Below are 13,202 nucleotides of genomic sequence, written 5' to 3'. Positions count from 1 at the left end.
AGAAGCTTCTGAACTGAGCTGGTTTGTGTTTCTGCAGACTGAGAAAGAGAAATCAGAAAGGGACTGCAAATTAGTTGCTTTTTGAGACATCCAGCCAATTTGGGGAGGACTTCTTTTACGAACTGAAGATCACGGCACAGAATTGTGAGGACTCTGGATGGCAGCAAAGTTTCCTTCTGCTGCTGAAGAGGGGGATTAAGGCTCAGTTGTGTAATTGCACAGTCACTTCAGTAATGGCTTTTGCTTGGAGTCCTTACAGAGCTCCGAGTTCCTATTGCAGCTTTAATTCAGCTCCCAGCACTTCCACAGGCAGAACCGCCAGAAGAAAGAATAGCTTCATAATCCCCCAAATAAAACTTCCAAGTGCTAATTACCTAAAGAAGCAAACTCTGACACGCTCACACTGGCGGCAGACACAGCTAAGCAACAGCAACATGAGGTTGATTTTATATGCTGCATCTTACAGCTAGCAGTAGATTGTCGTTACGTCTCAGCCCCAAATCTGCCTTACGAGCATCTAGCTTCTTCTTGCCCTAAGACATTAACTAACTCCCAAGCTGCCTTTGCATCAAGATATTCCAGCTGCGCCAGTCCACCATGGCTTTGCAGTGCAAGCCCGTTGTATTGTGGTGTTAACTATTAGCTTTAAAACAATTTAACGGCAGTGTAAGTCAGGATCTTAGGGCATACCCATAAGGAAGAGAAGACACTCTTCGTTATCACGGTGTTTGTAAGTAGCAAGTACTTCAAGAGGATAGCACGCTAGGAAATATCAAAGACTGAGAAGGTGATTTTTGAAAATCAAATTTTCTTTCGTTTTCAAAATACCAATGAGGTTTTTGTGCAAAAGATGAAGCCGGCCCTTTATTGGTGGTCCCCAGGCAATAAGATCTCTGCAAATGTCACAAATTTATGAGGCTTTTTTCCTTAAAGCTCCAGCCTTCAAAGTACCCCTCTGTGTATCCCTGAAAGCCAGACCCAGGAATTGCTTCTTTACAGGAAAAAAACTCATTGTTCTTAGACTGCACAAGTGGGTCACTGAACTGTTGCTTGCCTTTGCGATGCCAGTGAATCCAAATTAGCTTGACTTCCACAGAGGATATAGGGAAGGAAAGCAACCAGCATTAATCAGAGTAACACAGCAGCTCTTCCAAAACAAATTAGCTTCAACAGTCAGCACACAGAGTCCTTCAGTCAGTGCGGCCAAGCTGAACTTAGGCCAAACTTCGCGTCAAAAAGAGTAACTGGTTTAATATGTATCCGTGGAGTCTGCGTTTGTTTCTTTTTCTTCCTCTCAATCCATCTGCAGGAAGCTATGGACAAACTGAGAAAAGTAAATCTCATCAAAGCCAGCCCCTCCGTGTGATGTTCAGCCCACCTAAGCCCATCTCAAAGGCAGATACCAAGATCATCCGGTGTCTACATCTCCCCTTTTTTCTGATGAAGCATGGGATTAATTTTCCCTTGAAATGTTTGCAATGTAATTGCTATCATCTGGACTTTGTAGACAAAGGAGGAGGGAACAGGCATCTCCAGAGAGGCCGTCATCAGACCTGTGTTAGGCATCTCCTGTAAGATGAGACAAGCCGTGTGCTGGAAGCAATTCCTCATCTCAGTCAGTGTAAAGGGAGTTCAGACACTTAACTCAGACATACATGACTCCACCACCCCTGTTTGGTCCAATAAATCCCTATCTTCCAGAGAGCAATTTGACCCATGTTAAAGTTGGTGTTTTAAGACAGGTGGGATAAATAACTTTCTCTAGGGGCATGGCCAGTGACATTTCAGGAGGCAAATCTGGTCCACTGGTATTAAATGGCAAGGGTTTTCATTTCTGCTTTGAGTCCAAGAGATATGAGACCCTCACAGAAAAGAAAGGCACTGAAGCAAGCCTACTGCAGGAGATTACTCCTGGCTTCTCTCTGTCAGACTTGTTTGCTTCTCAGTTGATTTTTAAACTTGAATTTTCTAGTGAAAATTAAGACAACAAAGTAAAATTTTCAATTTTCTATGACAAAGAGGGGTTCATATGGAAACAGGCCACTGTTCATGTACTCCTTGTATCAATATCCAACACTTACTTACACTTTCATCTGTATTTTGATCCTGCATCTTGCTACAGATAATGTAGTGACCCAGCTTAACTGGGCCTTACCTGTAGTAAAAATAAGTATAAGCTCAAATAATTATTCTGTAATACTAATAATTTAAAATGAGGGGAAAAAAAAACCTGTTAATAATTAAAAAAAAAAAAAAAGTATTTCTTCCAAAGCTCTGACAGCTCCCACTAAACCTTTTATGCCTCTGGGATGTAATACCTTTTTTGCTTGTGATTAATTACAAGTTCATCTACCATGTCCTCTACGGCAGCACAGATATAGCAAGTACCTCTCACCCAATATAAATCAAGCGTTGCTAAAATCAGAACATATACAATGATTTATAATGGTAGGAAAAACATTATGGAAATAAAGTGAATAAGACATAAGATAAACTTTTTATACATCATAGATAGGCATAATGGATGTTGCTGTTTTTCTATATGGCCCATAGAGTCTCTGTAATATCTGACAGCCACAGAGGCCTTAATGAATTTTCTTGGCAAAGCAGGGGAGTGTTACTGTCAGGGAGTGAAGTCTACAGCTGAGAGAAGAGGGACTACAGGCAATAATGTGGCTGCCAATTACAGTACCCAGCATGGACTCGGGGACTTCCTGTAGCATCTAAGATCAAGAGCGCAATGATAAATTGAGACCATCTACTTTCCTGAGCTGTCTGATCCTGCATCTTATAACAACGGTGCCCAACCCTTTCGCTGAGACGAGCTGCCTCATGTCAGATGGAGACACACAAGGGTTGCAATTTGGTATCACACCTCTGCACAGTGACCAGCGAAGAGTTACACCTACTGTGTAATGCAGCCTGCATGTACACGTCCATTGAAAAGGGGGAAAATGTGCAGGCCCATGGGGTAGGAGATGGCAGGGAGCAGAGAGGAGGGAAGCAGAATCATTTGCATAGCCACCTATTGCTCCCTTCCCCGGACTGAGAGCAGGGGCTGCCTGTGGGCTGCACTGAGCCACCACCCCACAGCCTTGTCCAGCCTGAATGTTGGCCACCACTACCTTACTTACCATATGTTTCATAGAATCATAGAATGTTTTGGGTTGTAAGGGACCCCTAGAGGTCATCTAGTCCAACCCCCCTGCAGGAGCAGGGACATCGCTAACCAGATCAGGTTGCTCAGAGCCCCGTCCAACCTGGCCCTGAATGCTTCCAGGGATGTGGCCTCCACCACCTCTCTGGGCAACCTGTTCCAGGGTTTCACCACCCTCAGTGTAAAGAATTTCTTCCTTATATCTAGTCTAAACCTACCCTATTTTAGTTTAAAACCATTACCCCTTGTCTTGTCACAGCTGGCCCTACTAAAAAGATTCTCCCTATCTTTCCTATAGGCCCCCTTTAGGTATTGAAAGGCCCTCATATGTTCTTTGTTGCTGTTTTACAGTTTTCTGTGGGAGAGTTCTGTTGGGTTTTTTTTGTGGGTGGCTGAAGAGTTCAGATGGGGGACATGATAATTCACACACATTAATAAAGCACTACTGTTAGCACGCACATCTCAAGATGAAGGAGCACCTTACAAAATTTAAAATGCAGACAAAGGAGCTCAGCAGCAAGGTATTTACATTTGTTTAAACATTTCTACCATTTCAGAGAACGTAAATGCCTTATTTTGTCCTAGTTAAAGAAAAGCTATTTACTGATGCTTTGTTATGTTAATGTGCAGGTTGGGACTGGTGCTCCAAGTTGTATTGTTAAAGTGGCTGCATTGCATTATATGCAAACGTTATGTGAAATTCAATCTTTATTCCTTACAGAAATCTGGTCATTAAGGTCTACAGTAGGTCTTAAGCTTGATTGTTTCAGTGATGTTGGCATTTCAGATTTCTCAATTTGTGTATACATTTGTTGATATACTCATAAAAATACTGCATACATACACATGTTTATATACATATATACAGAAAACTAGGAATAAATATCAAATGTATGTAAACCAGTCTGTGTTTACAGGACAATCACACTGTACCAGAGGACACAGCTAACAGCCAAATATATTAATGAATCGGCAGTTTAACAAAAGAAAGAAAACTACTCAGTGAGTCTTAAAAAAACAGCCTGCACTTTTGATCTCTGACTAGCACAGAAGAACAGAGAGGGAATTCAAAGTGTGTAAAACTGTGGCAGCTCCCTGGAAAGCAGTTCACCCACAAAGCTATCTGGTTGATCATTCTCCCAAATCCATCCTAGGTATTTCTAAAGAAGCCAAAACCCCACATAAAACATGGAAGGATGACCTATACTTGCACTGCATGCAAGTGGCACCAACATTGCTGCCTACAAAAGCCCTTGAGGGCTGTGTGACCAGGACCCTTCTTGTCATATTACGGAGACAATGTTCTTTTGGCTGTAAAATGAACAGATATCACGGCACGTAACAGAGGAGGCAACACATGCCATTTGACAAACCCAAGACAGCAATCAAAGTCACAAAAATGTCACCTCATTTTCTGTCTATATCTCAGGAAACCTCATGAAAGAGGCAAGAAAGCAAGCTGGGGTTGCATGCATTTGTCTACTGATTCTCATCCAGGAGGATGTCCTCCTCTACAGGAGATCCGTATTGCACATTTTCTTTGGCAGCAAAATTTTTCTAAGCAATATCTGTCGATACAGGCTTGTTTCACGGGCAAGGGACACTGACTTGTTTGCCCGTTAATACCAGTCAGTAGACATTTATGTCCTTAGCAGTGGTTGACTTCCTAAAACTGGCTATATCTTCATCTTGATCAACATATTTGAGGAATAGAGGACCTCCTGATTGGGCAGGCTATTTCAGTAGTTCCTGCTAGCTGAAGAAAGCAGATCCTTTACACCGTGCTAGTTCATTTTCTGCCTGACTACTCTTTGACCTTCTTAGCCAAAATTGTCATTAACTCATTTGCAGCTTTGCGATCAGCTCTACTGTCAAGTATTAAATTTATTCTTCTCTCATTTTAGACATCATGCTGTAAAAATGCAACAGGTTATTTTCAAGGCAAATGTAGGATTAAATGCAGGGTGACACAGATTATCTTGAATATATCTTGAATATATATGCTTTTAAAACCAGAACGTAGTGAAGACCACACAGTTTCTGCATTCTACAGTTTCAAAGTTCCATGAAAGTTGTTCTTATTACCCACAATTGGTAAAGTGTTTTTCACCAGAAAATGAGCTGTAGCTAATGTTAAAATCACATTTTCCTTTTCAGTGGAGTAAAATGCCTGTAGCTCTTACTCCTTTGATCTGGAGGTTTGCCCCAGACCTTCAGAATTCCATGTCTTCAAGGACCAGCACGGAGGAACTATGTACTTGCATGGACCTCAGCTACATAAGACTCCAGATACATGAAACTTACTTTGGACTTCAAGAAACCAATTTATGATTGAAGAAAAAGGGAAACTAACAGCTTTTGTTTTGTCAATACGATGCAAGCAATAACAATTTTTTCTTTGTTCATTTCCCCACTCCCCCTTCATCCCTAGAAAGTACTAACTATAACCATCAAACAGTTCTTTCTGGTCAAGTGTTTTCAAAAACAATAATGCTTTTGTGTGTGTGTGTGTGTGTGTGTGTGTGTGTGTGTGTGTTATTCTTGCTCCAATGTAGACAAAGAAACAAAACCCCACCAAAAACACTACCTTCAAATTGCCTTTAAAGAGTGCTGAACACCATTCCCATAGCCATTATTGACCAACCACATCATGTCTTTTGACAACTCAGTTGTTTTTGAAAAGCGCGGTTGCATGATTATAGGGAAACACTCCTATAAGAAGTACATATACACTTAAATGATGCACTTTTTATGACGTCTTTCCAAGAACAACAGTAGCTAATTGTTGAGTTTCCTACTGGGAAATGTCTCTTTAATATGCAGACCTCTTAATGACTACTCTAATGCAAATTGTCGATGCTACGGTAATTTAATCATATATACAAGAAAAACATTTAGCTCTTACTTAGTCTGTGCTTTATCGTCTTTCCAGGTAGCACAAATCCAATGTAGCCCACGTGCCATGTGGTTCACAGCCACCAAGTGTTCTCTTTATTTTAAATACTATTACTGAATGTACCCATCGGGTTTTTTAGTCCCACTTACTTGGTGTTGACTGGCTTTTGCCAACTGGTCATTGGCTGATTCTACATTAGAAGATGCAGTCTCGATGTTGGCTTCAATACTATCTGCGAATTAAGATAATAGAAGATAATTACAGGGTACAAACATAAACCAAAGATTTTATACCAACAGCAATTCAGGAATTTACTCATGAGCATAAAGAGATGAGCAGCCTCTTTTTGTTGCAAGCTGTAGTACTACAGGGAAATAGGAATGCCACCCATTTTGATGAACACAACCCATCAGTCAGAGGCAGTATAACTGACAGCTCTTCACATGTTCCTAGACAGGATGGAGCTTACAGCTCATCCCATTCACACTAAAACCAATGGGAAGTCTGATAGGGAATTCAAAGGAAATCAGCTCAAGGCTGGTGAATTTACTAGATTAGAGCTAAATTACAGAAGGGACATAGTAGATTGTACCTGAAAGTGTCTCATTATTAGAGCTCAGGGATAAGATTCATCTGAGTACATGTGGGTTATTGAGCATCCCCAGGTGTCTGTACTTGAGCAAGACACCTTGGACACTATGACAGTCAACAGAGAGCAAGTCCATACTGTGCAATTCATCCCACTCTACAGTAACTGCCTGCCACTTATCATATCAGATGAATCACAACCAAAACTCCTGGATCACATTTTGAAGCTGTAAGGGGCGTCTGTACAGATGGCTCAGATTGAGACTCATTGCTGGTACCTAAAATTAGGGGAGAAGAACCTCACCTTAGATTGCTAGGTCTGGCATGGGGGGAAGCTGGAGGAACCATGAGGAATCAAAATGAGACTAGAAAATAAAGATTATCAGCTACACATTGCAGCTGGCATCTCCCCACTTCCATCAAAGGCAAGTATTAACTTTGACCCCAGAGCTGTGTTTAGAAAGCAAGACACCTATGGCAAAAAGCCTGCAAATAAGGGTTTGTGTTTCCAGCAGAAATCTTAGAAATCTCAACGAGCTCGCCCCCTAAGAGATGTGCACCCAGTAATTCCTGCCCACAGTGGAATAGGATGTGCACTTGGTCTGTTTCTGTGTGTATTTGAGTAGATATTACACTATGGAGTATATGAAAATGGACAGGAGGAATTGAACCACAGATAGAAATTTGAGAATAAGGTTCCAGGGGTTTCTCTAATCCTTAATAAAATGAATGGAAATTCTTCAACTGATGGCATGAGGACTTGGATTAAGACATGTCACAGGTTTAAGTAATTAATTGTTTCATTTTTGAAGGAAAAACCACTAATCAGACTGGCCACTTTTGAGATGTGTAAAGAAATGAAGGTTTGCAGATAAACTGGAAAGTGGTTGTGTTCAGGTTTTGCCATTTTTAAGTGAAAGTGTTGTAAGTCTCTTAATGTAATTATGCATTTCTGATAACTTCAAAACAAAAGAGCAAAGAAGCCGCAAACCAACAGAACCCTGGAATAAACAAACTTCAGTTTAACACTTGGAAACCTGTGAAAAGTCTTGTATTACACCCAGGAGAGATGGTTTTCCATTTCTTTCATTTTAGAACATACATGCTGTAGTACACAAGAGAAAAACTACATGGCTGGCACTTTTATAGATTGATAATTTTATTGGCTAGGTTCAATGCTTCTCAAATGATTTTTATTAAGATTTTCATACTGTGGACCTTGTTTGGCATCACTGACCTCTGCTCGAATGCCTTCCTTGCATTCAGGGCCTCTGTCTGTGAAGACATATAAAATTTTTCTTCTACAGACCCTTAGAAGAGTTGCATCTACATGCACATGCACACATCAGTATGACAGCCTTGAAGAGTTTGCTCCCAGTATCGCATCGATCTGAAGGCATTTCTGGGAGTGTCAGATTTTTCTTTTCAGTAGAAAAAAAAATGGTGCTGAATTACCAAAAATGATGAAAAGAAACATGAATGGCACACTAGTCCACTGCAGTGAGCAGAATTTTTGCCATGTGAGTGGTTCTTGTAAGGGACTAGAAACTTGTATCAACATTGGTGGCAGGCAAGCTTAACCACCAAAGCCTAATCACCACGGCAACTGAGTGGGGCAGTTTCAGCCCACTGGGTCCCACCCCACAGGACTGTGTGGCCTGTTATCTTGGAATACACATCCTCTGCGCATGCGCCCGGGCCCAGAGTTAACTGACAATGGGGAGGGGGCTCGGACCCCCTAGAACTTTCGAGCATACTCTTAATGACGGTACTGGGCATGCGCCCCACTGCCGAGTGGGAGGCGTGGGTATGCAAAAGAGTCATCGACTATGCAAGAAGACAACCCTATAAAAGGGGAACTGGCAGAGTTTCCCTTCCTCACTTTTCCTCTCTTTCTCTGATTTTCTCCCGCGCGTTTATTGTTGGCCGAATAAAGTGACTTGGCACTTGACTCCGTTTTGAGCCTTAATTCTGTTTCCGAGAATGTAAAAGGAACCTAGTCACGATAGAATATTGGAATTAATCAGAAGTTAAGCCCAGCCGCCCCCAACCTCCCAGAATTATCTGAGGTCGGTTGGAAAGCAAGGGGGTTTAACCTCTGCCAAATTGTTCAACCCAATAGTGGATCGTGACAGTTCTACCCAGGGTCTACCTCAAATAGGTATGCCTGAGTAACAGGGTGTTTCTTGTGAATGAAACATGGCAGAAAGATTTCAACCTGCCACCTGATAATAATGAGGTCCTAGGTGAGTTTACAAGGAAAACCCTCCTACTACATCTCCACAAGTGCTATCACTGTCAATCGGCATCACACTTCTGTTTAAAAAGAATAGATGTCCCAAACTCCAGGGCTGGTCCCGACATCTTTCCAGCCAGACATTGAGGCTGACCCACAAATCAGTAATTGGTCATTCTACGTATTTTATAGGAGTAGCAGTAGAGAGACATTTGATGTTATCTGGTTAGAACTGAGGAATAGCTGACAAGTGGCAGAACTATGGGCTAGATTGGCTCTGTAGGACAGGGTAGTGCTTGCTTTCTCTGTTTGCATGTTAGGACAGTGCTGCTTAGTTGGCAACTACAAGCCCTGCTCTGATTTCCAGCACTGTGTATATTGCTTCCATGCATATGGAAACTACAGGGCACAAGGCAGAGAAATCAAAAGAGTTAATACATCTTTCATGCAGACAGGAAGCATCAGCCAGAATAACTTATCATTCACCCAAGGTGACAAATTCTTAGTTGCCTAGTTGTTGACAAGCATGACTACATGGTGCATAGTTAACCAGCTTGGTTTTGCCTAAAAAAATATTTATACGTTCTGCGGAAGTCCATAAGAAATAGCCACTGGGCCAACACCAGTTTGCATCAATTGAAATTCAGCTCCTAACCACTCAAAAGTCCAATGTGCCATAGCTTTCCTATAGCTGTGACACATGTGAAGATGAGGAGAAAAGAATTAAAAAATCAGGTGAAAAACTGAACCGAAACCAAGAACACACCCTGCTGGGACACCTGTTAATTTTAGAAGCACAAAGTCTGACCATGTTTCTGGGTTACAAAATACAATTTTACATAGGAAAGCACCTCCATGTCTTAAGCTACTTTGTGGTGGGATTTGGAAGGGATGGAGGGATTTGTGAAATTTGGAAGGGGTGGAGGGATTTGTGAAATTTGGAAGGGGTGGAGGGAGTGTGCTGAACACCTTGACAATGGCCTAATCAAAGTAACAGAACTTGCACATGTATCTGATATTTCTCAGGATCTTAGTGCAGACACCCTTCACTACTTGATGCCTCTTAAAGGCTGATTGTCCTCAGAAAATCAGTCATTTAGACATAGGAGAGCTACAGGGGAGAAATTTATGAGATATATCCTACTAAAACAGGAGTAATCTCTCTGTGCTCCACTTGGGGCAGGAGGCAATCACTGCAAGAGCTTAATTTACCTTCCTTAAATGGCCCTCCAGAGGAAGCTAGCACTTTCCAATGCCTGCAGGGGGGACCTAAGGAGATTTGCCTTTGTTAGATAAAATGAAACACTGTGAACACCCCCGTAGTGGTGCTGTATGGGATGGGCTAATCATATGTTGTGCACCGTGTTTGGAAACACCATCTACATTTTTTCCAGAACAGACTTTCACAAGTAGGATGGACGTATGCTACATGTCCTGTATCAGTTAATGTGATGTTACAGGAGGAGGCTGGACCCTGGTCGGCACAGTTTCTGCTCACTTCACACACAGAATCACACAGAATCGCAAGGGTTGGAAGGGACCTCGGGAGATCATCTAGTCCAACCCCCCTGCTAGAGCAGGCTCTCCTAGAGCATTCTACACAGGACTTCATCCAGGCGGGCTTTGAATATCTCCAGAGAAGGAGAAGTTGTTCCTCTAACAGGCAAATACCAGCCTTGGAATAAGCAAAGCTCCCATTTAAAAAAATTTTTGTAACAACCTGTAATCCTGAGACATGGGGGGGAAAACTAAAACAATCAAAAAACCACCAAAACAGACCTAAAACTGCAAAAATGAGACGTAAATATATAACAATTTAACTAGACATTTCTGATGATTAACACAGGAAAACAAGGGAAGGAAAGGGAATTTGGGTCAAATTACAAGGAAATAAGTCAATAATATTAATAAGTCCATGACGTTAATAAGTCAGTGACAAATATGTAATTCACAGGAATTTCAGTGCATCTTTGCTGCGTACTAGTGATGGTTCACAGCTTCACCTTGCTCACTTTCAGGCTCCTCGCCAAGGTACCTTGCTTAGGAATGGAAAGGCAAGTATTTCCAGAGGGGAAGTAGGATCCTAGGTAGACTGAAAAAACCTGCTGGAGGGGTCTGCCTTTTCCTTTCTCCTTTGGCTTTGGAATGAAGTGACTTTGTTCACAAATAAGTGAGATGATAACCCAGCCCTGAGTCTGGGATTTTCCAAGGAGCCTGAATCCCACAACAATTTTCTGTCCTCAGTCTGTGATGACAAATTTATGGTACAGTTTGAAAACAAACAAAAAAAACCCTTAAGGTGATGTTATCGCCATTTTATTAAACTGAGGGACAGGGCTGCACCAAAGCAGATGGTGGTTGCAAACAAATGCACCAAGGAATTAGGAAAAGATTTCTGATTTTCTGGCTAAAGCACATCCTTTCAATAGGAGTAGTGAAGCTGGCAGAGTTAAACATCTTTTAGATGTAATTTGATATGATTGCATGACACACTTGTCACATGGAGACAGAAATCGTGATGATCCCAAGAGGTGTCTTTCAACCCTACCTATTTACCTGTCTTCTGAGATCAAGCCCTGCTAATGACTAACAGGAGTCTTATATGTGAAATTACTGGAGTGACAGCAGCTGGAGTGGAGTTTTTGTCCTGATGTATCAGGGAATCACCCGTATGACCTGAGTCTTTATAGCAGCAAGTATGGACTGGTTTCACAAAGAAGCATTTCCAATAAAACCACTCGAAAGACAGAAAAGTGAGCTTGAAAATGAGAATTTTAAAATGCTTCCACTTGGCAGAAACCAAAACTGGCCCCTTTAGGTTTCATAGCATGCTTTTATTTTTAGCACTTTAATAAGCTTAACCCTCCTTTATCACTATAAATTCTGGCTAAAAATAATCAATACAACATACTGAGAAGCACAAAAAAAAAAAAAGAAGGAGTATTTTGGTAACATATAGAGGTTTATTTCCTAATTAAAAGCCAAATTTGGGGTGAAATTACTTTCAGCATAAAAAAGAATTTTGCCCATTCTAATTTCCATGCACTTGAAGAGTTTTAACTGAGTCTCATTCCACTCATAAAAGACCTTCAGGTTCTCTATAGGCACAACAGTGAATGTTAAGGAGAAAAAAACTATGGCAGTTCTTCTGGATTTAAGTTGAAAATAGTTTAAAATAGTTAGGGTTGGCCATTTGCAAACTTTGAAACTTGTAAACATCAAGTTATAAATCCTGCACATGAGAGGATTTATAAAATAATCTTGTCCATATGCTAAACTAAGGCTAATTGGGTCACATTGGCTTAGACTAGTGCAATGAAATACAATTTGCATCTCCATGAGTCATCAGGAGTCATGGCTATTGCTTCCAACAAAAGGCAGAGAGCACCTAGTTTTCTATTTGATTTTAGCAGAGCTCTAGTTCTTCCACACGGTAACACACCATGACCCTCAGAGGTAAGGACTGAGGAACTGAACAACCACTCACCCTAATTTTCCAGGCAGGCCTGGAAAGACTATTTAAACTACCCTGAAATGTCATAACCAGCTCTTGCTGCTGGTTTTCATCGGCCAACAGCCCAAAGCCCTGGTCTGTATGAATAAAAGTGGCTTTAAGGCAATGGCCGAACACCAGCATAAATTTACAACACTTCAACTCCTGAGTGATTTACACTGTCCTTGAAATGTATCTTGGAAATGTCAAGTATCTGCTACATATGTATGCGCTGAAAAATGGTATCACCCTGCCAGAGGTTTACTATGCCTGCCAGGACACATCTTCCAGGGATTTAAAACTCAAATGTTGTCCTACGTATATCTATTGGAAAATAGCACATCCTACCAGAGAATAAGGTACCTCATGTCATCTGCTCCGTGCTAAATGGCAGAGTGCAGAAATATTACCACTTTAGCAGGTGCAAAGCAATTTACCATTCTTTCTCACAGAGACAAGTGGTTTCAAATTACTGATGTCTACCACAGGAGAAGAGTAAGCATATGAAGAGTTTCCTGAGGGTGCATGGTATGGCCTCTGCCCCCATCGCCTTAGTTACGAGGCCTTAGTTATGGCCTTAGTTATAAACCCACAAAATTTACACATGGAAGGTTGTTATATCATGGCAATAGACCCGATTCACTTTTTTTTTTTCCTCCATTCCCTTCTTTTTCTGATAAAAAAACTTATTACAACAGAACATTTTTTGTGCAGAAATTCATGGGTATGTCAGATTTTCTTTTTTTTTTCCCAAAATAATCTCTGAAAGTAGTTGTCCTGGTTTTGGCTGGGATAGAGTTAATTTTCTTCACAGTAGCTAGCATAGTGCTTG

At 41.3% G+C, this 13,202-nt stretch overlaps 1 protein-coding gene across 1 annotated transcript in view; it reads right to left on the bottom strand.

Annotated features, from left to right (window-relative positions):
- Positions 1-13,202, bottom strand: part of TSNARE1 (t-SNARE domain containing 1) — a 329,654-nt gene that overhangs the window by 112,455 nt on the left and 203,997 nt on the right. The window contains exon 10 of the mRNA XM_009637630.1: positions 6,203-6,285. Within this exon, the coding sequence (XP_009635925.1) occupies positions 6,203-6,285 (83 nt within the window). The remainder of the gene's footprint in view (positions 1-6,202; positions 6,286-13,202) is intronic.

This window comes from Egretta garzetta, unplaced genomic scaffold (genome assembly GCF_000687185.1).
Source record: "Egretta garzetta isolate BGI_Z169 unplaced genomic scaffold, ASM68718v1 scaffold394, whole genome shotgun sequence".
NCBI classification, from domain to species: domain Eukaryota; kingdom Metazoa; phylum Chordata; class Aves; order Pelecaniformes; family Ardeidae; genus Egretta; species Egretta garzetta.
Note: the sequence above shows the minus strand (reverse complement) of the source record. Positions and strands in the feature narration are given on the sequence as shown.